Source organism: Cupressus sempervirens, chromosome 3 (genome assembly GCF_028749045.1).
Source record: "Cupressus sempervirens isolate cs-2001-9-10 chromosome 3, ASM2874904v1, whole genome shotgun sequence".
NCBI classification, from domain to species: domain Eukaryota; kingdom Viridiplantae; phylum Streptophyta; class Pinopsida; order Cupressales; family Cupressaceae; genus Cupressus; species Cupressus sempervirens.
The window spans coordinates 499,158,440-499,182,057 of record NC_143120.1 but is presented as its reverse complement, the minus strand read 5'-3'; the positions used below and the strand labels follow the sequence as shown (position 1 = coordinate 499,182,057).

The 23,618-nt window shown below is 35.7% G+C and overlaps 1 protein-coding gene across 2 annotated transcripts in view; it reads left to right on the top strand.

Moving 5' to 3' along the window:
- Window positions 1-5,962: 5,962 nt before the first annotated feature.
- BGLU42 (beta glucosidase 42) overlaps window positions 5,963-23,618 on the top strand; it is a 139,688-nt gene continuing 122,032 nt past the window's right edge. The window contains exon 1 of one of the 2 annotated variants that reach the window (XM_089820545.1): window positions 5,963-6,241. In XM_089820545.1, coding sequence (XP_089676671.1) covers window positions 6,140-6,241 — 102 coding nt within the window. In that variant the 5' untranslated portion in view covers window positions 5,963-6,139. Of the gene's footprint in view, window positions 6,242-6,373; window positions 6,450-23,618 lie in introns of those variants that run through there. The other variant, XM_089820546.1, reaches the window with a different exon arrangement.

Genomic DNA, 23,618 nt, shown 5'->3' with positions numbered 1-23,618 from the left:
TTACTATCATTTCTAGAAAGAGATTATCCTATATGATTTTTCAAAAGATTATGTCTAGGCAATACATCAGGATTTTTAATGTCTTACCTATAAAAAATGGAGGTAGTCTTGAGCTCTGATTTATGATTCTTAACCAAGAAACAAAATCAATCTAGGAATTGAGAAAAAGCAGGGGATGTTATTAATGAACCAATCTCCTTGCATATGCCCTAAGAGGAATAATCGGGTGTGAGCCCTAAGGGTTTCGTTGACCCTCGCATGCCTTGCCCACTTCTATAGTAGGGGCTATGTCATATATGAGACTAGTGTTCCATGCAACATTTGATGTCTTCTGAACATGTGGCCTAAGGGGTTCATAAAAGTTCCAAGTCTTTGGATGGGGGGATGTGATGATGTAAAGGGGGGAGATGGTCACTAAGCTTGATGTTTATGAAGATAGCCCGAGGGTCACATTCTGAGGTTTCTATGCAACTTACACATGCAACTTCATATATTTAAATTGCTATTCATAGATATGATACACCAGTACTACCTAAAAAAATACACTACGCATTAGCATAGGGCATTTATCCTAGCAAAGAATGACTTACCAGTGTCGTAGGTTGACATGCACAACTAAAACCTTTACTCCTACCTACGAGCTATCTAAAACAAAATGAAATGAGTTCAAAGCATGTGCAGCTAAAACCTTTACTCCCGCCTACTAGCTTTATCCCGCATTCATCAAAATTTGAAAAACCCTTCCTCCCGCTGGCTCGTGATCTGCCTAAAACAAATTTGAACTGAAAGTTACATTTCTTTTTTTTGTTTATATCTCGAGTTCATCAAAATTTTGACACTAAACTTAAGTTTTGTTGAAATTTTGACACTAAACTAAAAGTACATCAAATTTTTGACATTTTTGGGCCATAAGTAAAAATAAATAAATTGAAAATCACAAAGCCAAAATGACCTTTGGTCAAAATTGAAGGTCAAAATTTGACCTCAAATGTAGTAGTGTTTATGTATTAATGCTTCATAATTTTTTAGATTTTTATCCTTAACAAAGTGCAAGATGTAGTGCTTAGATAATATATAGATCTTATTTTGAGGCAGAAGAAGAAGAGAATGACGAGGAGCAACCTAGAAGGAATGTAGAAAAATGTAACAATATGGGACTAAAAGATGACTATCCAAATTTATCTATGTACTTTATGATGTATCAAGGTTTAATCCATTTATCTATATATAAAAATGATCTTTGATCTCAAGGTGACCTATTCATATTAGCTCTTGAAACACCTTATTGATGAAGCAACTACCAAGGTTCAAATCTTACTAAGCCATTATGTTCCCAAACTCTGTGCCTACACCAAGCCATTGTACTCCTAGGCTTTGTGTCTACCTTGGGCCATTCAACATGTGATTATGAATTTATGGAGTGTTTAACAACTTAAGAGGCCATCATTTACGAGAAAAATTGATCTTGATCTCATTCTTATCTTGCAATATATCACATATTTACAAAGAAAATCCTTAATATCACTCAAAATTATTTAATCTCCCTTATAAATGCAAAACCCTTTGATACCATTATCATTTTCATATATATTAATAATGGATGCCAGTTTGTACAAAATAAATTTGGCCATATAGGAGGTGAATGCTTCTTTCAATCTTTCCAACAAACACAAGGTATGATGAAGTGTGAAAAATTGTCAGGAAATCATTCAAAAGAGGTGAGATGAACAAAAAATTTACAAGAAGAAAAATAAAAAATTGGTGCAAACAAAAAAAGGGTATATAAGTTCACAAGGAGATAACCGATTTCCATGGAAAACATAATTGCCAAGATTGCTAGAGGGAATTACACCAAAGAAGAAAAATATTAAAAATATTAAATTCTAGATTCTTAATGTTTAGAATATGAAAAGGTGTACACATCAATATAGCTTCTATGTAGTAGACAAAGAATAAAGAATCTAACAAGTACTAAAGTAGACATGGGCTTGATACATCTCCAAAATGTTTAGTGATGCCATTTTAGGTGGCTTCCCAATGGAGTGTATGTCCCTCTCCTTAAAGTTGAGATATCATTAGCCTATCTAACAACCACATAACTACAGTCAATCCTCTTCTTGGGGTAGTATTTTGGAGAGCATGACAGAGCATAAATTCAATAGATGGGTAGAAAAGGAGGAAGGGCATGTTGGGTTTAGAGAAAAACACTCTAGTGTTATTGTTGCATCACCCTTAGACACAATTGAACAAAATATCGAACACATAAGGTGAAGATTCTTTTTGTGGCTTTGTTCAATTTTAAAAATCCTTTGATATAATGTTCTATAGATATATTATGTAACAAAAGGAAGGAATTTTGTATTCTACACGAGTACAAAACTACATCTTATAGACCTCAACAAATAAAATATAAACTTATAAAAATCAAGGGAATGTATGAATGTTTTAGCGAAAAGATTGGGGTTAAACAAGAGTTCCCTCTATCCCCCTACTTTGTTTGGTCTATACAATGACAAGTAGGCAGAATAACAAAGCAAAATAGAAAGGGAGTTTCTATTGGTTTTGATTAAGTAAAAACAAGTTTAAAGGACCTGAAACCTTTTACATAGTAACATAACAACAAGAGTAGAGAAGCTCAGATGAATTGTGCATCAACACCTAAGAACATAACTAACTAAGACAAGAAGCCTTAAAACAACCAATAGGAAAAGACAACAAAAAGAAAGCAAAAAGACAATATAAAGATAGCTACACGGTCTTCAATAAATTAGTTTCTTGGTCTGCACAGATGTTCATATCATTCACATAGGCCTTCAGATCTTCCATTTCTTTAGCTTCCATGACCTTAATCTTTTTTGAGTTAGCCCTAGTACACTTGTTGGGTTCATGGTCATCTTTCATGTCCTTGGAGCCTTGACCTTTTCCCTGTTCAAATTTATTCATCAAATTATTAATATTGTCTGCCATAGTCTTTAGAATAAAAAAATTCTGGTCAACATGTTTGTTAAGCATCTTCTCCATATTAATCACTCTATTATCCATACCATCCAACCTTTTCTGGAAATCTTTAATCAATTGATACTTTACTCTTGGCTTCTAGGGGTGGAAATCGTTTCATAAGATTCTTAACCTCTTCAGCATTATCGATCACCTCAGAAAGTCTATCAATATGTTGACCCAAAGTTCTCTCCCCTCTAGTAGTTTTGTTGAGCTAATCAAACTCTCTCGAAATGTCCTACATCTGCTGCTTCAAACTACTAATGTCCTTCTTCATTAGCCCCAAATTACCAAATACCCTCATCAAATAACTCTAGTCATCATTGTTGTTGTTATGAATCAAGTAATCCTCATCCCTGTCCAAATTGTCTCTTTCATTATCTGCTTCCTTAGGCTGTTTGTTAGCCACCTTCCCTTGAGAAAGCTTATTCTTCCCTTTCCACTCCATCCTATTAATTAGAGGTTCATCATCAGAAGGAATGTTTGAAACCCTATCCGTATTCTTCCCCTTATTTTAGTAACAATACCAGAAATGCCTTTTTTCCCATTACCCTCCTCTATTGGTAGGTTACACGATGGAAGGTTACATGTTGAAACTCTCTTATTTGGGGAAAATATTATCATTATTTAAAAAGCAACCCCTTAGTTAAGAGAACATTTAAAAACATTGGAGCTATTTTTCCAACATGCTGGGATGTGAGTGAATACCCCTATGATCAAATATATTTTTTCACTAAAAAGGAAAGAGTGACAAGATACATTTCTTTATACAACAATATATTGAAAAAAGAAAAAAAGAAAATCTTGGGATTAAATGTCACTCCAAGCTTAGTTGGGAGACTTGTTAAACAAGAGAAATACACAAAGGATGAAATGCTTCTTACTCACTTTTAAAAGCTGAACTTTGGGATGGAAAACCCGAGAAAGATCTTTTTGGTTTGTTGGTCACATTGGTTATCCTTTATGTTTGCAAATTATAGGGAAGTATCACATCAAATTACGAAGGAGCAAAGTTGAAAGAATCTAAGAGCATCACAAGTAATGTGAAAGTTGAAGCAATGGTCCCTTATGAAGATGCTTTTGGCTAATGCATTTACCTTATTATTGAAGGCACCATCAATAAGCTAGCTACTAAACTATCTAAAGAAGATTGAAAACATGGGTAATCACCATTGGCCCAAAATAGTCATGGAGGGTGAATTAGGGTGAAGGAAGAATACCTGGATAAAATAATTGACTAATGAATGGTTGAGAAAGAGAAACATAAATTTGTAGGAGTGTACTAACATTATGAGGAAATCAAAAAGTATGTAGTGATTTAGGATTATCACATGGACAAATCAAATTGGAAGAAATCTTATAACATAAAAGAGTTCAATCCAACTTGAGAGCATAATGATAAAATATATTTAAACACAATGATTAAGGGAAAAATAGAGTTGTTAATCCAATTATTGAGGGCTAGAATCATTTGAGGTGCGAGATTGAAAGATTGATTGCATTTAAAGAAGTTTGCTAACATATGATATGCAAATTTTGTACCAAGGGGTGTTGGAGAGATAAGGGATACAAAGGGGAATACTTAGTTTTTTTCCCAAAAGGTACAAAAAGTTATATAGGAAAAACCAATCTCGTGGCTAAGAAGCCACTACCAAGAGATAATGCCAATTTATCATATAATCTAGAATATATGATCCTAATACAAAGATAACTTGAAAGTCAATGAGAAACAAAATAAACTAGTAGTGGCTATTCTACTATGAAATTGGTATGCCATACCAAAGACAAACATTAATTTTTTTTTTTTTTTCTAAAAGTTATAAAAAGTTAAACAAAAAAAATACTTAATTGTTTTTTTTTCTAAAAGTTATAAAAAGTTACACAAGATAAACCAATTTCTTGAGTAGATAGCCACTAGGGGAAATGACCCAATAGCTGCCCAGGGTAACTTTGTGCACCTACAGTTCCTAATTTGTATGTCAAAATTTGTCAATTTTTTCGGTGAACTTTCGTAGGCAAGTGAAGAGCTTAAAGCTAACCTTTCAACTTTTTTGCATTTACAAAGCTCTCTGTAGAACTCGTAGAGTGCGAGCTGTGCTAAAAGTGCCATTTTAAAATGTTCGCTTAAACGCTGCCACCAAAACCCCCAAATAGCCGTTCAGCCAAAAAATTGTACTTTTTGCACAAAAGGACTAATCAACAAACAAAAATAAAAATAAAAATCAAGTATAAGTACATGTGTGATCGACTATTAGTACATGTGCAATCATTTTTTAGACTTTTTATAAGTGGTAATTGAGGGGAAAGATAATAGTAATTATAAGGTTGGATGTGGCTGCAATGGGTATATGGATGCGATTATCCTCCATACAAAATACACCATTGACCAAATTTCAAAAAATAAAAATGTTCTTGAAATTTTCAGCGTTTGTTCTTCATGATCTACATATTTTATAATTGAAAACCAATTTATTTTGAACAGAAAATCACTTTGTTTTGGCAAATTGGGACAAAAAACATGTTTGATTTTTTAAGTCTCCAGTACATTTTGTATGAAGATTGGCAGGGTAATAAAGTAACCAACCAATTTAAAAAATTGAAGATTGCTGAATGAATGGGACACTTGACCTTACAAAAAAGATTGATCCCACCTCACACTAAAATCTTTCATTTCATCCGATTTTATGACATTTCATTTCACCTGACATCAACTAAAACCGTACCAAGAAGATCTACTTAATTGTTTGCACGGAAATCAGGAAGGCCCACATCCCACCTCGCAAATACAAAACTATATGTGATTCCATCGGGAAGGCCCACATCCCACCTCGCAAATACAAAATTATTTGTCATCCCATCGAGCAGAGAGGATTCCCCCATAAATTATAACACTGATGGGACGTGCCAATAGAGATCTGAGCAGCCGGTCACATTGCCAAATATGATGTCACCGGATAGAGATCTGATCAGCCGGTCACATTGTCAAATATGATGTCACCGGCTGCTCAGATTTCTATTGGCACCTCTTTTGAACACGCTTCTAGTATTACCTAATTAGAAATAGCGTCTTGCTTCATTCACCACTTCACTGGGCTGGAGTGACGTTTGATTTACATTTGAAGACTATTCTTCAATTTGTACTATGGCTCCTTCCCTGCAAGAATGTGACAGCAATGTAGCACAAATTAGCAGAGCGGATTTTCCTGAGGGTTTCCTATTCGGGGTTGCTACATCCGCCTACCAAGTAAGTGTTTTCTTCAACATATAAGCAAAATAGCAAATTGTAAGTACAGAGTGATTAACAGTTTGTTGCTCTGATTTTCGCACTTGATCCTGAAAGTGTTTTAAGTTTTTCAAATTTGATTATCGTTGAACTGTCAGTTTGGCGCCATATCCGATACAAATCTCTGATGTCATTCGAAAGAATAAATGTGTCTGTTATTGTAGGAGTGGTACAGACTAAGGCGATTTTTTTGTTTTATTTTTAGAATTTGAGATATTTAGCCTTTGTTTGAGTTGAATTTGATAGAAATTCTACTATATCCTGAAAATGTATCAACCTTCTCTGATTTTTTAAATTAAATTCCACTGTATCATAATTATGTGATTTAAACCAAAGCATTCCTTTTTAATTTTTTTGTAAAGAATCTCAAATAGCTGTTTCAGGGGACTCCAAACTCTCTGAAAGAATCGAGGTTTACAATATGCGGTTATTCGAGCTCCTTAAGTGAAATACGTTATTTAAATGCTTTTGTACGAATCCTCTACTATCGTATAAATTCTTGATCTATTTGTGTACATGTGTTTTTGTTGATAAATGGTATACGAATACCACTGAAAACATCTGAAAATGTTTCAAATTATACAGCCTTTTTCTGATTACATTCCGTTCTAGTCTATTACTGGCTCCTATAATTGTATGATAATTTTCTAATAACCAACCTTTTTCTTTCTAACCCTCTCTTCTCTGATCGTATTCAATTGTAAACTTGCAGAGATAAGGTTCAGCTGTTTTTTAAAAATTAATGTGCTTTCTAATCCCTTTTTTCTAAAATTTAAAATTTAAATGTACTGTGTTTTACTTTTAAATTTATTGAACTTTTATGCTCTTTCCAGGTGATTCAGACTAGAAATGGTTCAATTTGCCCAAATCTTGTCTTGAATTCTCCTGTTTCTTTGTTATATTTGTAGGAATATGTATTGACTTAAAAATGTTGCAGCGAATCTCTGAAATTGTGAGATTGTCTTTTACTGACATTTGGTACAATTTTCTTAGAGATACAAACGAGTAAAATCAATGCAATTTTTGATAGGAATTTTTGCAAGTCCCATAATAGTCTAAGAATCCGTCAAAATCTTACCGGTTTTAAGAATTAATGTACTTTTCATAGCATTTGGTAAAATTCCTAATATCCTAGAAGTGTTTATTTACCATCATTTCTTAATTAATATACTTTTGCTGACTCAAAGAATGGTTTTACTGTTTACAGTAATAATTTTTTTTTGAAATTATGCGCTGTTGCTATGTGTCGTTTTTGGAGTCGCATGCCACTGCAAGAATGTCTGAAATTACTGAAGAATTTTCAGATTAATGCGTTTGAAGAAAGTAACATCGTAAAAATATTTCAAAACACATTATATTTATTTTTCATTTGTTTTCTTGTTTCATTTGTTTGAATCCCCTACTATCCTAGAAGTGTTTAGATCAGTATGTATCTTTTGAATAGGCTTTTTTTTACTCACCTGTACACAAATCTTATGTTATCTTATGATTCTTCAAAATCACCGTGAGTTCTGTAAAAGTTTTACTCTCTAATTTTATAATAATGCTATATTATTATTTTGTTTCAATATGCTTCAAATTAACTGAATTCGTCAATATCTTAAGATTGCAGATCACCTTAAGTGTATTTGCTGCTTTTGGACAGGTAAAAGCTAGACAGTTAAATCAATCGTATTTGACATTCTTGATCATTCCTCCCATACATTTTGAATAAATCAATCTTATGTTCTTTTGTCTCTCTAGCATCCTGATGATGGATCATGTAGTATGATCCGAAATGTTGACGATAAAAAAACTCTTCACAATCAAATACAGAAATTGATTGTGCATTAAATTATTTGTATCATATTTTCTAAAGCTCTTCTAATACCAGTCAAATTCTGACTGCTTTCATACATAACATTTCCATCGTCACTCACAAAAATTCTTAAAAAGTTCAGAATAAACCCGAGTAACTATTATTTGTCGCTAAGGGACCACCAACTACGGCTTCCAGTATTGTCCTAGCCAATGTCATAGGCAGGTTTGCAGGGCAAGTCTGCAGGGGATCAAACCCAAGACTTGAACCCAGTTTGTGCCTCTTACCAGTCATTTTTGTCTGACGTGACCTAGACAAACAATAACTATTTATTTTGACCATGCTAAGATCATTTAGGAGATGTCTTACAGTCTATATGACTATTAGATATAGGAGACATCTCATAGTATATATGACATTAAGTAACTCCAACTCAGGGCAGAAGTAAACGGTGGCTGAATTTAGCATAGCATTATAAACAAACATAGCAGAAGCAGCATAAGGTGTGTTGGAGCAGTAAAGGTTAGCAGAAGTGGCAGAAGGAGAGATAGACAATAGAAGGTGAAGGGGAAGGATTTTGGGCAGCAAAGGAATGATGATAAGCTGAAGAAGTTTCAATATTTGGGCAAATGTGGTTGCTCCAGTTGGATTATGGCGATGTTTTTTCAAAACCTTAAAATTCTCCTACCCCTGGCACTATGCTCCCATGCTTAGGAATGAGGTTTCAGCAGATCCTCATATATATAAGGAGTGAAGAAACATCCACAACCCCTTCCATTATTGTGGTGATTTCTGCAGGTCGGAATTAACACAAAGTTACCCAAGCTCTTTTCTTGCTCTGACAGATTGATGCTTGTCTATGTTAAACTTGCCAGAATCTTTGAATGATAAGTTGGATGGTAAAACCAATTTTGATGTGTCACCTTCTCCACTGGCAGTAAAAATGCTGCCTCCTTTACCTGGGAGTACAGCGATGTGCTTGGCAGAAAATCCGCTTGACTTTCATATTCTTGATGACTGTGCTAATACAATTTCTGACAATATAGGTAGCAAATATCTTGTTTTAGGATGCTTGTAGAAGTGTTTTCAGTTTGACGATTTTGTATTGTGGACAAAAACTCTTTGTGTTTATGTTAGAGTGTGTTTTCTATCTCTTGTGATTCCATGTAGCTGAAGATTGCGATTTTATGCAGAAAAATATTTGTGGATTTTTGTTAAGGTTGGTATGTATCTCATTTTTTAATCCAGATGTCCCCACAAATCATGATAACCAAAATTCTAAATTAGTTGTGCATGTATAATCTTGCTTTGGTTATGAGAGAAATTGGGTTAATTTAAAGGATGATGGAATGGGTTGGTGATTTTATTAAAATTGACTCAAGGAAGGTTGGTGCAAAGAGTAGGTTTTTGAGGTTATGTGTCATGATTGCCATTTCCTAGCGAATCAAACACTTGATCCAGGTCCAGTGCAATATGTTTGGCCGCAAAGTCATGGTATATTCCTTTCTTGTTTCTCTAGGTCATTGATCTGTTTCCTTGAAGAATATGGATGAGGAAATCTGACTGCCCTAATAAAGACTTCATTTGGTGCAACCATGGACATTCCTTCAAGCAGTCTGAACTTCCACTTTCTCAGCAAAAGGATCATGATAGTGGGTGTGAATTGCCTTTTGAGCCTTTGATCCAATTCTGTATTCTCCTAATTAAAATCAGCATGGAGCAGATCTGACTGGTGACGATGAGTTTCATCTTTCCAAGGACTGTTAGAAGAGAAGGAACTTGAAATCAATAACTTCCTCAAGACTTTTGAAAATCAAAATTTTCAATAACCATTTCCTAGACAGCAAAAATTTTAAGCCACTTTGGTAAGTGGAGAAAGGGGAAATGAAAGTCATGACTTGGTGATATGAACATGAACTGCAGATGCTCTTGTCACATGGGAAAGCAAGCTTCATCACTATTGTTCTTACTGGTAAGGAACATATCAAGTGGGTTTAAATCTAATACCAGGAAACAATAAGACAAGGACAAGCCTAAGGATCAGCTAAATCCTATATTCAACAAGGCTAAATCCTAGTTTTGGGCCAACATCAATAGAGTCATCAGGACTCACTTCACTTTAGGCTTTGCAAGGCCAAGGCAGGCAAACCTTAGCGATTGATCTTGCTAATTTGATATTCTTCTTCAAAGATTATTCCCTATAGCAGAAATGGTCAATATTCTTTTATGATTTGCTGATAAACTTTCTGGGCATAATAGCTAACTATAACCAAAAACTAGATGCAAATAAGTAATGGCCAACACTTTTAGTTCTTAGTACTTAAAAAGGTAAATTGATTTGTTTGTTTTGTATTTCCTGCAATTAGGTGAATCATTGACTTGTTCTTGAACTTTAATAGACTAGTGTCTTATCCATTGGGATACAGAGTCAAAAATCAGTAAATTTGGACCTTTTTAATCAACTTGTGATTAAAATTGTCAACGTTGAGCTCCAAATTTCATTCTTACCATATCCTTTTTACAAACCCTAAACCTCATCAATTATAGAAAGCGATTACTTGATTCTTTAAATCGGCAGCAATCAGTAAGAGATATACAATTTGTGTGAATTGCATTAAATTGAATGAAACTTGTTCATAACAATCTCAAGATTATAGATATATAAGAAAGGAGACAAAACTCAAAGACAATGATATATAAGGGAAAATCCTTCTCTTGAAAATGTTTGTAATACTTAACAGAGACTAAGAAATATAACTTAGAAACAAGCCATTGGTAGTAAATGTTCACTTTTTATATTCAAGTATACAAGGATTGAATTCATTTACATAATTACAGAAGAAATGGACGGACTGTAAAACAAAACATGATAATGAGAAAATTCTATAGATGATCGACCTCTACTCATCTTGGAAATCTATATATAGGATTGCAACAAGCTACAGAGGAGAGGACACATGTCAAAATAAGAATGGATACAAAAAGTGGAAAGACAGGAACAAAAAGATATAGAGAACATTCTTCAAAAGTTCGATTAGAAAAAGAAAAGTAGTTGAGATGGTAAGTGAACATTTATGTTATGCGTTTTGGCTTTATTCTTCCTTGTCCTTCATTGTCCTCAGTGAAATATCTCAACTACTTCTTGCCGACAGGGCCTTAATCTCTCCTACCGCCTCCCAAACATAAATCTCCCTTTTTGTGGGCCACTCTATAGTTTTAACCTCTTGTAAATCTTGAGTGGCTTTGGTCCACTTGGCGTCCATAATTGCTTTAGATTCAATAGAAAATTTATTCAAATCTATTTCTGCTTTAAAAAGGGAATTAATTAATTTATTATATGGATCATTAGAGGTATCTTCGAAAATTTCCACTGTGGCCCCCTGAGTTAGAATTGCACCAAAGGAATCATACCACTCCTACCAATCTATCACTGTATTAATGGCATCCAAGATTGATGGTATACAGGGTTGTATTCCCTGAGATAAAACTTTTAATTTTCCTTGTATAATCTGCAATTTACCAATGAAGAAACCAATTAATTCCTTGACTATTTCTAAACCCTCCTTCATTGTGATTATTTTATTAGGCAAATCAGGCTTTTTAGCCATCAATACAATGAGCCTCTCCAAGAATTGTGTGTATGGCCCGCATAGATTAAATGTGGGTGATAGCCATGAAAGTGCCTCATTGCAAAATTGTTTAGCAATTTGTAAAGCAATATAAAAACTGTGAGCTTGCAGTGACATATTCTTCAAGATTTCAACCCTGTGGCTCATCAAGCTCTTAAGGACAGTTGTCCTTACATCATCTCCTTGCTGAGTAGATGGAGCATCAATGCTCATTCTCCTTGGTTCTGCTGTATCTTCTTCCCCCAAATCATCTGTTTGTGTTGGGGCTTCAGTTGTGTTCCTAGCTGGTTGCTGCTGATTTTCCTGTTCATGCCCCTGTCCTACAATAACTACCTATTCTGCCTGTACAAGTTGCTCTTTGAGAGATGCAACCTCATTCTCAAGTGCTTGGACATTAGTCTCAAGCTCTACAATCTTCTCCTTGTACACATGGCCCTTTCTAAGCTCATCTTTATAGAGCTTTCTTACATCAACGTAATCATGTATGGACTTAGAAAGTCTAGTCTCAATCTCCCCTACCTTGGCCTCATTCATAAATGAAAAATGTTTCATGGCCTTAGAAATTTCTGTGCCAGAGGTGCCTTGTAGAGTCCATACAATCATATTACCCTATTCAGTGCTCTACACATCCATCAACTTTGGTTTATTTGATGATGGAGCCATGCTCCAAACTGCCAAAGATTTGGTATCTATATTAAAACATGTTCCTCTCTATAGTCCATCAGCACCAAATGCCTCATATGAAATGGCATTCTCTTGTCTCCTTATTTGGTCAAGCATAAAAGATTGCGCCAAATCCCATCCGGGCACTAACAACATGCCAATCCTCTGTACAAGGTCTCTTGCCTCCTCTAGAGTCATGTTTTCACTCTCAAGATCATAGGCCTATAGCTTCTCCACCAGTTTTAGCTTTTGCTCATCTGATTCTCCTGGCTTCATCTTCAGTACCAGTTCACTCTGTTTTACCTTGTATAGAAAACTTTTGAACTTAGTTGATTTGATGAATTCATCTTCTATGAACTGTTGGGCCTGGATGATCCTATCATCCAACTTTGCTACTGCTAGTTCTATGTCAATGAGTGTACTCTCAATTGCATTAATCCTATCTTGGAGGTAACTCTGCCTTAAGTCAGCAAAATACTGACTATTGCCAGGTAAAATCTGTAAGGTCCTCAGTTTCACCTCTGCTGGGATATGGACAACTTTCTGTCTTTTATTTCCTTTTGTGACCCATGATGCTTTAGGGGCATCATCTTCTTCTATCTCTAGGGTCACATCAGGTTCAAGGCTATCTGGGCACACCCTCTCTTCCTCTCCCATAGGTCCCTTTGGCGTCTAGCCATAATCTCAGCATGGTCAGTGACCATCTTCCTAATCCTCTGAGGATAGGGACATCCATATAGAATCCCATAAATTGGGGGTCTGCTCTCTTCATTTCTCTTTCCACCCTTAAGACATCATTAGCTTTGCTAATTTATCAGCTGCCTCACCCTCTGCAACTATGCTTGGAATAATATCTTCATGGGGTAATTCCTTGGTGCTAGACAATACATAGTTCCTTATCTCTTTAAGGGTGATCCTCATCCAATTGTCAGGATCATACATTCTATAAGGACCAATTGACAAATTGTAGTGGTGGAGGAAAGCATGGATTTGATCAAGGGCCTCTTATCCAATTGTAAAATCCCCCACTCTAAAACATCTACACAAGAAAGTGCTTTTATGCACTTTTGGGCCCTAGATACTCCCTATTGACCATAAACAGCTGCCATATGAACTCAATTATACCTAACCTAGGAGGAATAAACTTTGGTAATGTATGGGGTGGTTGAGGACAACCATAGACTCTCATCAAAGAAAAAGTTGGAAATAAGAAAATGTCCCCCCAGCTATGGTCTAATCTTTTACCCTTAGGAAGCAGGGCTGGTCTCAAAAGGATTTTTAAAATCTTAGGTGCCCTAAAGTAACTTGGATCTGATATTCTCATTGTTACAGTACTAAAATTATTAAAGAATGAAACAAAATCAGAAAAATGATAGTTGCTGTCCCATACCTGTATCCACAATTGAACTGGTAGATCTCCATTTGCATCAGAAGTATGATCAATAAAATCAGAACTCACGTACCCCACATTCGTGTAGAGGATCAGGGGCATCAACAGTGAATAGTGATGGAACTTGAAGTTTTTTAATTCTCCACTCTTAGCCCAGGCAATGTTTTCTTTCATCACCTCCAAAATGTATTCAACATAGTCATACTCCCCTCCATGGTAGGAGTCTTGCACATCTCTGGCAATAATGAATTCAGCTCCATATACCATGTCAGTCCCATCTTTTCCAATCACCTTGTGAACACCATATACTGTTTTTACAAAGTAATTTTTAAATTTGTCCAAAGGCATAATTTTTTCTACCTTCTTAGGGTAATCACCCACATTCTTTAAATCCATGGGAATATGCTGTAGCATGGACTTCCCAGTGTAGGCCTTGGTGTTTTCCTCAAACTTCCTCTGCAAATCCTTCAAATCTACGGGCTAGCCCATGGCTCCATCCAATCCAAAAGCTTCAATGAACAATACACGGTCAAGTGTACAAAGAATAGTTCCATCTTTCCTATGGAAAGATTTGGTGGCCGGATTGTAGCAACGAAACAGGGCCTTCATCAAGTCAACATCCACGGAAACCTCTGGAAATATCAATTTAGCCAGGTTCTTTTTCCATGGATTACATACCGGGATCTTCTTTTCTCTATTATAGTAGAAATATTTGAAAAGTTTAGAACCAGTGACACTAGGGCATACAACATCTTTGCAAAGAGCATATGGGTCGACAAAAGCATGGTAGTCTGCAACACTGGCATTGGAGGAACCAGGGAAAAGCTTAATCCATTCTTCGACAAACCTTTTAGGTTTCCTTTGTTTCGTTTTCCCTCCTTTAGAAGTTGAAGTCTCTGTAACTCCTATATTTGATGCTTGAATTTCTTCCACCTCTTTATTAGACATCTTGATAATATGCTGGCAAACAGGGTATGGACTCCACTCTTAGGTTCTGAAAACAATTATCTGAATACACTGAAAGCTCTGCAACTGCTCAAAATCTCTTTCTTTGTAAATAGTGAACTGCAATTGACAAATAGGAAAGTCTTTATAACTCAATGTATACTATCAATGTTCATCTTTGCATTGATTTTCAGCATGCTTGAAACATAAGATCAGCTTATTCTGTCACCTCAAGGGAGCGTTGCCATTACTATCTAGTAATGCACTTTTTGTACCATATTTAAATATCATTGGTCAAGAAGTTTATTGTTGCTTCCAGCTCAGAAAACTGATTATCACATTTTATATTGAATTATGATCTACGATCTTATGATCACCATTGAAGAAAATGACTCCTCGTATTATCTTATAGCTGGATAAAAAGTTCCACAATGTTATGAAAGCCTTGAAAAAACCCTTATTGAACAATCGGAAACCATGGCTAAACCCCCTACAATCTTACGACACAATAGTTACTGTGGCATCAACACTGATTATTGGATCCTTTACGATCTCTCTTCAAGCGGTTCACATTGAATAGCGTGTCATCTTATTTCAAATTGCTTTCCCTTACGATCTTACGACATGGCCTTCTTCATAGCATCGAAGCCTTTTATCCATTAGCCTAAGATCTTATGGTAAATTGTCTATTGTAAAATCGGAAATCGCACTATGCCACATAAAAACTTACATAGAAAAATCTGGCCCCACTGGTCCAACTAAGCATCCACCTGGTGTACGTTTTATAGTTGGTTAATCAAAACTGGACACCTATCGACTAACTAATAGTGTATTGTCACTTTACCGTGTCATTTATCACCTTCGATCCTACGATCATAAGCGTCCCATAACATTGCAACATTAAAACATTATCTTCACAACCTTATGACGCCCATTGCTTCGTAAGATCGTAGCAACCTTTTCCTCGATTTCGGATATCTCGATCGCCTTCCTTGTCGTAGCATCGCACATTGGGATTGGACATTCTTCAAAACAACATATGACCATACAATTGAAGCAGAATCATAAATCGGGAAGCTTACTTAATTACCATGCGACATTACGATGCACCGCTTATCTTAAGATCGGGGAACTGAAAACATTCCACCGCGACCCTTCGATAACCCTTTGTCGTAACATCGTAAAAGGACGATGTAAAAGACAAATAAAATCCCGCTCAACTACAAAACCTAAGGTTAGGGCTAGATTCAAAATTTTTATGAAGATCTTATGTAATATTAGAGGGAAACAAGACCTCAGGGTATCAATTTTCGTACCAGGGCAATAAAAAAAATTTGGATTAGGGAAAAAACCATGCTAGGGTTTCCCTCTCCAAATGTAAACAAATAACATATAAATCCTAACATCACAACAATCCTTTTTTTAATAACATTTTCACCATAAAATTTTGAAATTTAAGCTTGGTGAAAATATGGGCTATCAATCACTACGTAGATGAGGCCTTGGGATTTGACAAGTTTAACAATGGCTTCATTAGCCTTGATTTTGCAGATAAATATCTTCGATGGCATTGTCGAGTGGCTCTCTTGGATAGCTTAGTCTTCATAGGAGTTTTCAATAAGGTGGAGTTCTTTAGAGATGATTGTATTGATTTCGCGTTTATATGAAGGGCTGTGGCCTCATAAGATTTATAAATAAATTACTAGTATATTTTATTGTGAGTGGACCTCATCTCCATAGTTTACAAATAGACAAAAATACGTTTATAATCAAACTTTCCAAGTTGAGCATGTCAACCAGTTTACCCTTTAGCAAAGAGAACACACCGGCTAAAATTGGCCAATATAATTCAATCTTGAACAGCATTTTTCTTTTCCCTCACCTGTTGTCTTGTATGACAAACACTTTTTTGCATTTTTTCCTTTGCATGGACAACTAAATTGTATCAATAAATCAATTTAATACAATTTCAGTTTTCTCTTCCTCAGATGGTCCTCTGGAACAAAATCAGCATAGAAAAACTAATAACTTCTATCTGCATTTTCAAAATAGTATAATAGTGTCAGGTTGCTCTTTAGAAGCAAAAACTACAAAATTGACCGAATGCTAGACATATATAATAAAATTGACCATTGGACATTGTCAGATACTTATTTATAACGCAAGGACACATGCAGAAGGCAAAAATTGGAGTGGAACAAAAGAAATCAACTTTACACTCATCCCACCAGCTATGAATATATCTATATGCTAGAGGACTTTTAAAGAGATAGAACATTGACAAGACCTTGCAAAAGGTGTGAACGATATAATAGGAGCAGTACATCTATGTATAGAAAGCATTGACTAGATCTTGCAACAAATTTAGCTTTCAAACAATATGATAAGACCGGAGAGTGGTTCCATTTTTTCCTTTCACAATGATTGCTTTGCATATCTGTAAAATAACTTTTGTTTAGATTTCAGAGACTTCAAGAGATTGGGATCCCAAATTTGTTACAGATTGCTATTATGAGGCTTTATGAGAAGGTAACCGGTAGGCTCAGGACTCCGAAGCATTTTTCTGTTCCGATTCAGAGTACCATAGGAGTGAAGCAGGGCTGTCCTCTTTCTCCTACACTGTTTGGCTTGTATATTGATGAGTTGGAGGATTTTCTTGTGAACTCTCTCAACCGGGTGATGGGTGCTATTTACATCAGGTTTTGATCTCCATTCTCCTATTTGCTGATGATGTGGCTCTCTTGGCCTCTTCTCTCGATAGCTTGTAGAGACTCCTTGATGGGTTGGCTTCTTTTTGTGATCAGCGACAGCTTGTGGTGAATTTGTCTAAGACTCAAGTTATGGTCTTTAACTGTTTAAAGACCTCTCATCTTCATTTCTCCTTTCAGGGTCAGGAGGTTGAGATTACTTCCTCTTATATGTATCTTGGTGTGAAGTTCTCAGAGCCACGTTTTAGGTTGAGACCACCCATTTAGTCCAGAGTTAGTAAGGGCATGGGTTCCTTGACTTTGCTGGAAAGACAGTGCTTTAGACATCATTTCCAAGGTATTTCATCCAAGTTGTCCCTTTTTGACTCCTTGGTTTGTCCGACAGTCCGCTATGGCTCAATGGCTTGGGGGCCTTCTCTTATTGCTTCTGATTGGGCTTCTATAGAGAGGGTCCAGACGTTAATGTTATGGCGTATCATCAGATGTCATAGATTCACTCCTCACAACATTGTCTTAGCTAAGTTTGGAGCTCATCTTCTCAAACTTGCTGCCATTTTTGACTTGATTTGGTTTCATCGGTTTCGTGGTTTTATGGAGTTGGGGGTTGACCAACACAGATACTCTCATCTTGCATACTGTTCTTCTGTTGAGATTATGAGATTGACACCTCTACTAGATCTCGCTGTTGGTATGCCCAGGCCACCTCTTTGTTGGGTTCGATTGGTATTGAGATAGATCGTCTTCCTCCTTATCAGTTTTCACTTGATGCTCCTGCTTATCTTCTCCCTTCATGTCAGGAGTTGAACGAGCACGTCAGATAGGATATTTACAGACAATACATTACCACTACTTGGAGTAATTCCCCGGGAGGTCTTCGACCTAGGATGGCATTCTATGTTGAGCATTTTCTTGTGCTTCAGGATGGTCTTATTGCTCGCCCTACATATCTCTATCGGCGTTGGAATCATGCTTTACGATTTTGCTTAGGCTCATTCAGGGTTGGTTCTCACTGCCTCCGGGCTCAGACTGATCACCATATGGATTGGGTTGATCGGATATGCCAGTTGTGTTCTTTGGCAGAGGTTGAGACTGAGATGCTCTTCATTTTTCAATGTCCTCTCTATGAGATTAGAGGGAGATTTTACTGCCTTTTCAGAGATTGTTCTTCTCTTTCGATGTTCTTCTGTTATATTGATCAGTGGTGTCTTGCACTTTATCTTCAGGAGGCCACCCATCTTCGAGAGATTACCTTGCAGTCTGTCATGTCCCCTCTTTTAGCTATATCTAGCAGGATGTGGGAGTCAGCCTATCAGGGATTCTCGTAGGCTAGCAGTGGTGTTTAGAGACTCAGTCAGGGTATACAGTGTTCGGATCTGGAGTTTCAGAGAGTAGGAGGGCTATTGAGAGTAGTTCCTTAATTGTAGGAGTTTCCTACATTTTAGGAGGTGGAGATGGGTTATAGTTTTGAGTCTCTACGAGATCATTCTATGGTTTCAGTTTCGAGAGATTCGGAGACGTTCCTATTTTTTAGGTGTATCCCTAATTTTGAGGGATGAGATTGTTAGTTATTTCAAATTATTCGGCATCAGTCATAGGAGGTGACGAGTTCAGTTTCACCTTGTAGAGGTTTTTTGGCTATCAGTTCGCTATTTGAGAAATATTTTAATATATTTAAATATTCTCCTAAGTTAGCATTTTAAATTTTAATAATTTAAATAAGGCTAAGTTATAGCCATTTTGGAGTAATAAGGGGTTTTTTGGCCTCATCTAGGTGAATATCCCTTGGCGTAATAGCTCATTGGAAAGGTCTTGAACTTTTCTAAATATTTCTCTTTTGACTCAGAGCATTTTGGTGAACAGATTTCTTTCTATTGGGAAAAAGGTCATTTTTTGGATACCTGACCACTTTAAAAATGAGAAATATATTATTTTATAACGCAACGCCACATGGGGGCATTTTTTGGGTTCGAGCTAAGTTTGGTGGGTTATAAGGAGGTAAAGACAAAGTTCGAAGGCATTATTGACATATTACATCTTGGATTTGTGATTTGGGCTCTGATTGAGCTTTCAGCATTTGGGACGCCAAACCCACTTGCTTTGCCTGTTTGGGACGTAGTCCCCAAAATAGTGCTCTGGATTCTTGCAGTCAGAAGCATCTCGGAGATTGTGCATTGTTTCTTCTGAGGAACGTAGTACTGAGTCAGAGTTTTAGCTAGGGTTTGGGTATTTTACCCACGTGTGGGCACTTTGTAGCTGTACAGCCGCACCTGGCAGCCATCTACTTTTCCACGTACAACATTTGAGAGTTGGATTCTGGTCGTAGCTTCCTTCTGGGCTCATATTTCACCTTCACACCTTCAGGTTGGCTTTATTCTTGGTTGTAATCATTTGGATATTATTGTAAATCTTCATCTGGTTACATATTAGGCATATATTTAAAAAAATCTGCTTGAAACGACTTTGCTTTAAATGTATTTGGAATACATTTTCAGAACTGGTTCGTGTTATTGTACTTCTGTTATTACTTATTGAAAAATCATCAAAAATATAAAACAATCAAACCCTTTTGCAACTTCTGTCTAGTTTTGCAAGAAAATTTTAATAAATAGGGAAAATAAATTTAAAAATATAAAATTACAGCAGATCAGCAGAAGAGATCCATCAGGGATCTTTCACAGTCTTTTATACCTCAGGGGCGTACATCAGATCAGTTCATTACTATCTTTTTCTTTCCCTTGTCTCCTCCACGGGTTTTGAAAAGGCGTCCTAGTACTTCTCATTCCAGATCGATTAGACATTGCACCAGTCTCTCTAGACAATGATAGTCATACAGTGGTTCTGCACGATAGTCTAAGACTATGGATCGTCCACGAGCTTACCCTTCTATTACTGACTTCTTTGTGACAAGAAAGGACCCTTAGTCCTTACCTTGTCTTCTTTCTTGTTCTGTTTCTTGCTTTTGTTTCTTCTCAGTCATTGTTTGGTGCTTCTGCTTTGGCTGGCTCTTCTGTTGTAGGCTCAGTCCCATAAACCTTGTTAGTTTTTCGTGGACATTAATATTATTATCTTATCTTATCTTATCTCTTGCCATAAAGCTTAAGAAAAATCCAAATAGTATGTGAACAAGCTCTCAGAGTAATTGCAGATACAAACATTGATTTGGAAGCTTTTGTTGTTGAGATGTCATACAAGAAAGCAACTTAACCCTTCTGAAATCCAGTTTAGTCTCAGTTGTGTTTCTTAGCAAGTTAGTGCTACTCTGTTGCCTACAGCTGTTCTGTAATGTGCTCAATATTCTAACAGTGAAAGTTGCTTTACAAGAATTGCAAATGGTGAAACCCTCAATCTAGATATCATTGAGATAAGGTTGTGAGTGCTAGAGTAGAACAAGCAAATGCTACAAAAGAATTTCAAGATTTATTCAAGATTGACTTGCTAGGTTGTGATTTTGTTAGTGTTATATATGCAAGAAGTGGGAAAATGAAACAAAGAAATATTACTCCACTAACGTGTAGGATAAGAAAGTAGATATCAGGCAAGAACCTATAACACAATGGTAAATTGCAAGCTTCTCATGTGGAAGGTCTTGGGTTTGAGTCTACTTGAGTTTAACACATAGTAATAATTAGTTCCAAAAAATACTGATAATTAATCTAGGCTTTGGTCCATTACTTATTAAAAAAAAGCAAATATCCCTTCTCAAATGTGGCCTAGTCTCAGTTCTTCTGTTTCCTAGCTTGATCCTACACATTGTTTATGGAGAGCAACTAAATTAAAACTTTGCAAATTGCTCCATGAGCATTGCAAATGGTGGAACAGTAGCTCACTTCATTCCAGAATTCTTCTAGATAATTTTGGGGATGTTGAAATGGAACAGTCACTAAAGAAACCTAGACATTTTTTTAGCATGACCTTCTAAGTGGTAAGTTATACATTAAGAAGAGGGCAAATGAAGCAAAGAATGCTATTCCAAAATTGATTTGGCTAAAGGAGGCGAATTCATATAGAGGATTGTACATGTAATGATGCTTTCGGTCAAGTGAATGGAGAGCCAAATGCAATCTCTTTTCATCATTGGTTCTTTTTCATTCATTGCATGTTTTAGAGTAAGACCCAACTTAAATGATTTGAGCTCACTAGTTATACCATTCATAAAAAATTGATGGAGATTAGCCAAACAATAAACTCTTCTCTAGCTCTCTCACATAGTTTTGCCCTTGATTGAAGAACTAATTTCCGTCAACAAAAATTTTGATAGAAAATTGGGAAAGACGATCGTACATCAGCTTTATTCCTTATTTTATAGGTCTTTATTATCAGGCGTTGGCTAAGCTGAGGTGTAATTTTGATTCTAGTTTTCCCAGAGGAGGACTATGGGATATTGGGTTGATTGCTTTGTTTCTTCCAAGTTCTATTCATACATTTAGGCTTTTGATTTGAATGGCCAACCCTACAAGTTACCAAGATGGATGGACAAGGAATTGTTGTTGATGGAGTTTGCATAAACTTATCCTAGTCCATAAAGGTTTTAATAGTTTAATGAAGAAATCCTCTATCCCATAACCCCTATTAAGTGTCCCATGGTGATGGGGTGTTATGTTGTCCTGCATTTTGTCACCACAAAATGTAGGTAATAGTAAGAAACTTTTTCAATTTAGTTTCATTTTTCTCTGAGTTGATTCATTATTCAATTGTCCGACATTGATAGACCAATTGAGCCAAATTCACGTAATGAATCCTTTTATTGAAGGCTTTCATCAAGTCCTTTTAATTTTTTTGTTTGTTAAGCTTATGCTTGATTTTTAAAGCCTTCAAGCGTACTTTTTCGCATTTTTGAGTGTGTTTTTGTTTGCTTTTGGTCAAATCATTGCTTTCGGTTTTCCCTTCGATTCGGTCTATCTTAGGGCTTAATTAGACTTGATAGTCAAAAAATATGACCATTTTAGTGTCCAAAAAGTGCACTCTCCAGGTGCAACTTCATAATTTAAAAAATCATGTTATATTTTAATGTTAACATTCACTTTTTGAAAAATATAACATTAAATTCACTTTATGTTATGTTTTAAAGTTACTTTATCACTTAAGTGACTATAGTGCACTTTTTGTTATATTTTTATGTTTGAGTTGCTTTTTAAATTTTTCACTGAAGTGACTTTATTAACTATATAGTTTGATTTATTTTTGAGTTACTTTATGTTTTATTTAAAACATCTAAATATTACTTTTTGAAATGATATTTGCACATAGTAATTAAACTACATAATGTAAATGTTATTTTTGACCCAATTAAGTGATATTTCCTCAAAAATCAATTAGACATGTGTTTAATTGATCATTTAAGTTGTGCATAAACATGTTTTTCAACCTATTTACATGTTTACATGCAAATGCCTTTGGAGACCACGATTTTGCACTAAAAGGGCATTTTGAATTACTTAAACATGTAAATGCATGCATTTTAAAAACATGCAATTGGTCTCCTGGAATGCGACTTGCATCTAAAGGCCTCTTTAAAACATGCAGTGACCCTTGTAGAGTGCGATTTTGCACTATAGGCTTGTTTGGACAAGTTTTTAAAGCATGTAATACTCTTCCAAGAGTGCGATTTTGCACTATAGGCTTGTTTGGACAAGTTTTTAAAGCATGTAATACTCTTCCAAGAGTGCGATTTACATGTAGGCATCTAAATGTATGCTTTAAAATATGCAAATGCACTCCAAGAATGCGATTTGCAATTAGAAGCCAAAATACATGTAATTTAAAACATGCAAATTCACTTCAAGAGTGCGATTTGCATAAAATACTCAATTTGCATGCCATTTAAAACTCGCAATCTCCCTTATAGAGTGCGATTTGCCTTTGAAATACATGCTAATGCATCTAGAGACCATGATTTGCAAAGAGGGCAAAAAATGTTCATGGTCTTACATCCCAAGAACATATTTTTGCTAAGAAACTCCAGATCCGCCCATGATATGGCTTGAAATCCATGAGACCAAGGTTGTTTTTGCTCCTTCATGCATTCTTATGCCCTAGATGTTGAATCCCATGTAAAAAATGCTTATTTTAATGGTGTATCGAAGCCACATTTTTGCAAATTATGTCCAAATTTGGGGCCATTTTGATCATGTTTTTGCTCAAATAAGAATTGTTATAAGGTTTTGTGCTTTATACTTGCTATCAAAGAAACATGTTATTGTCATTT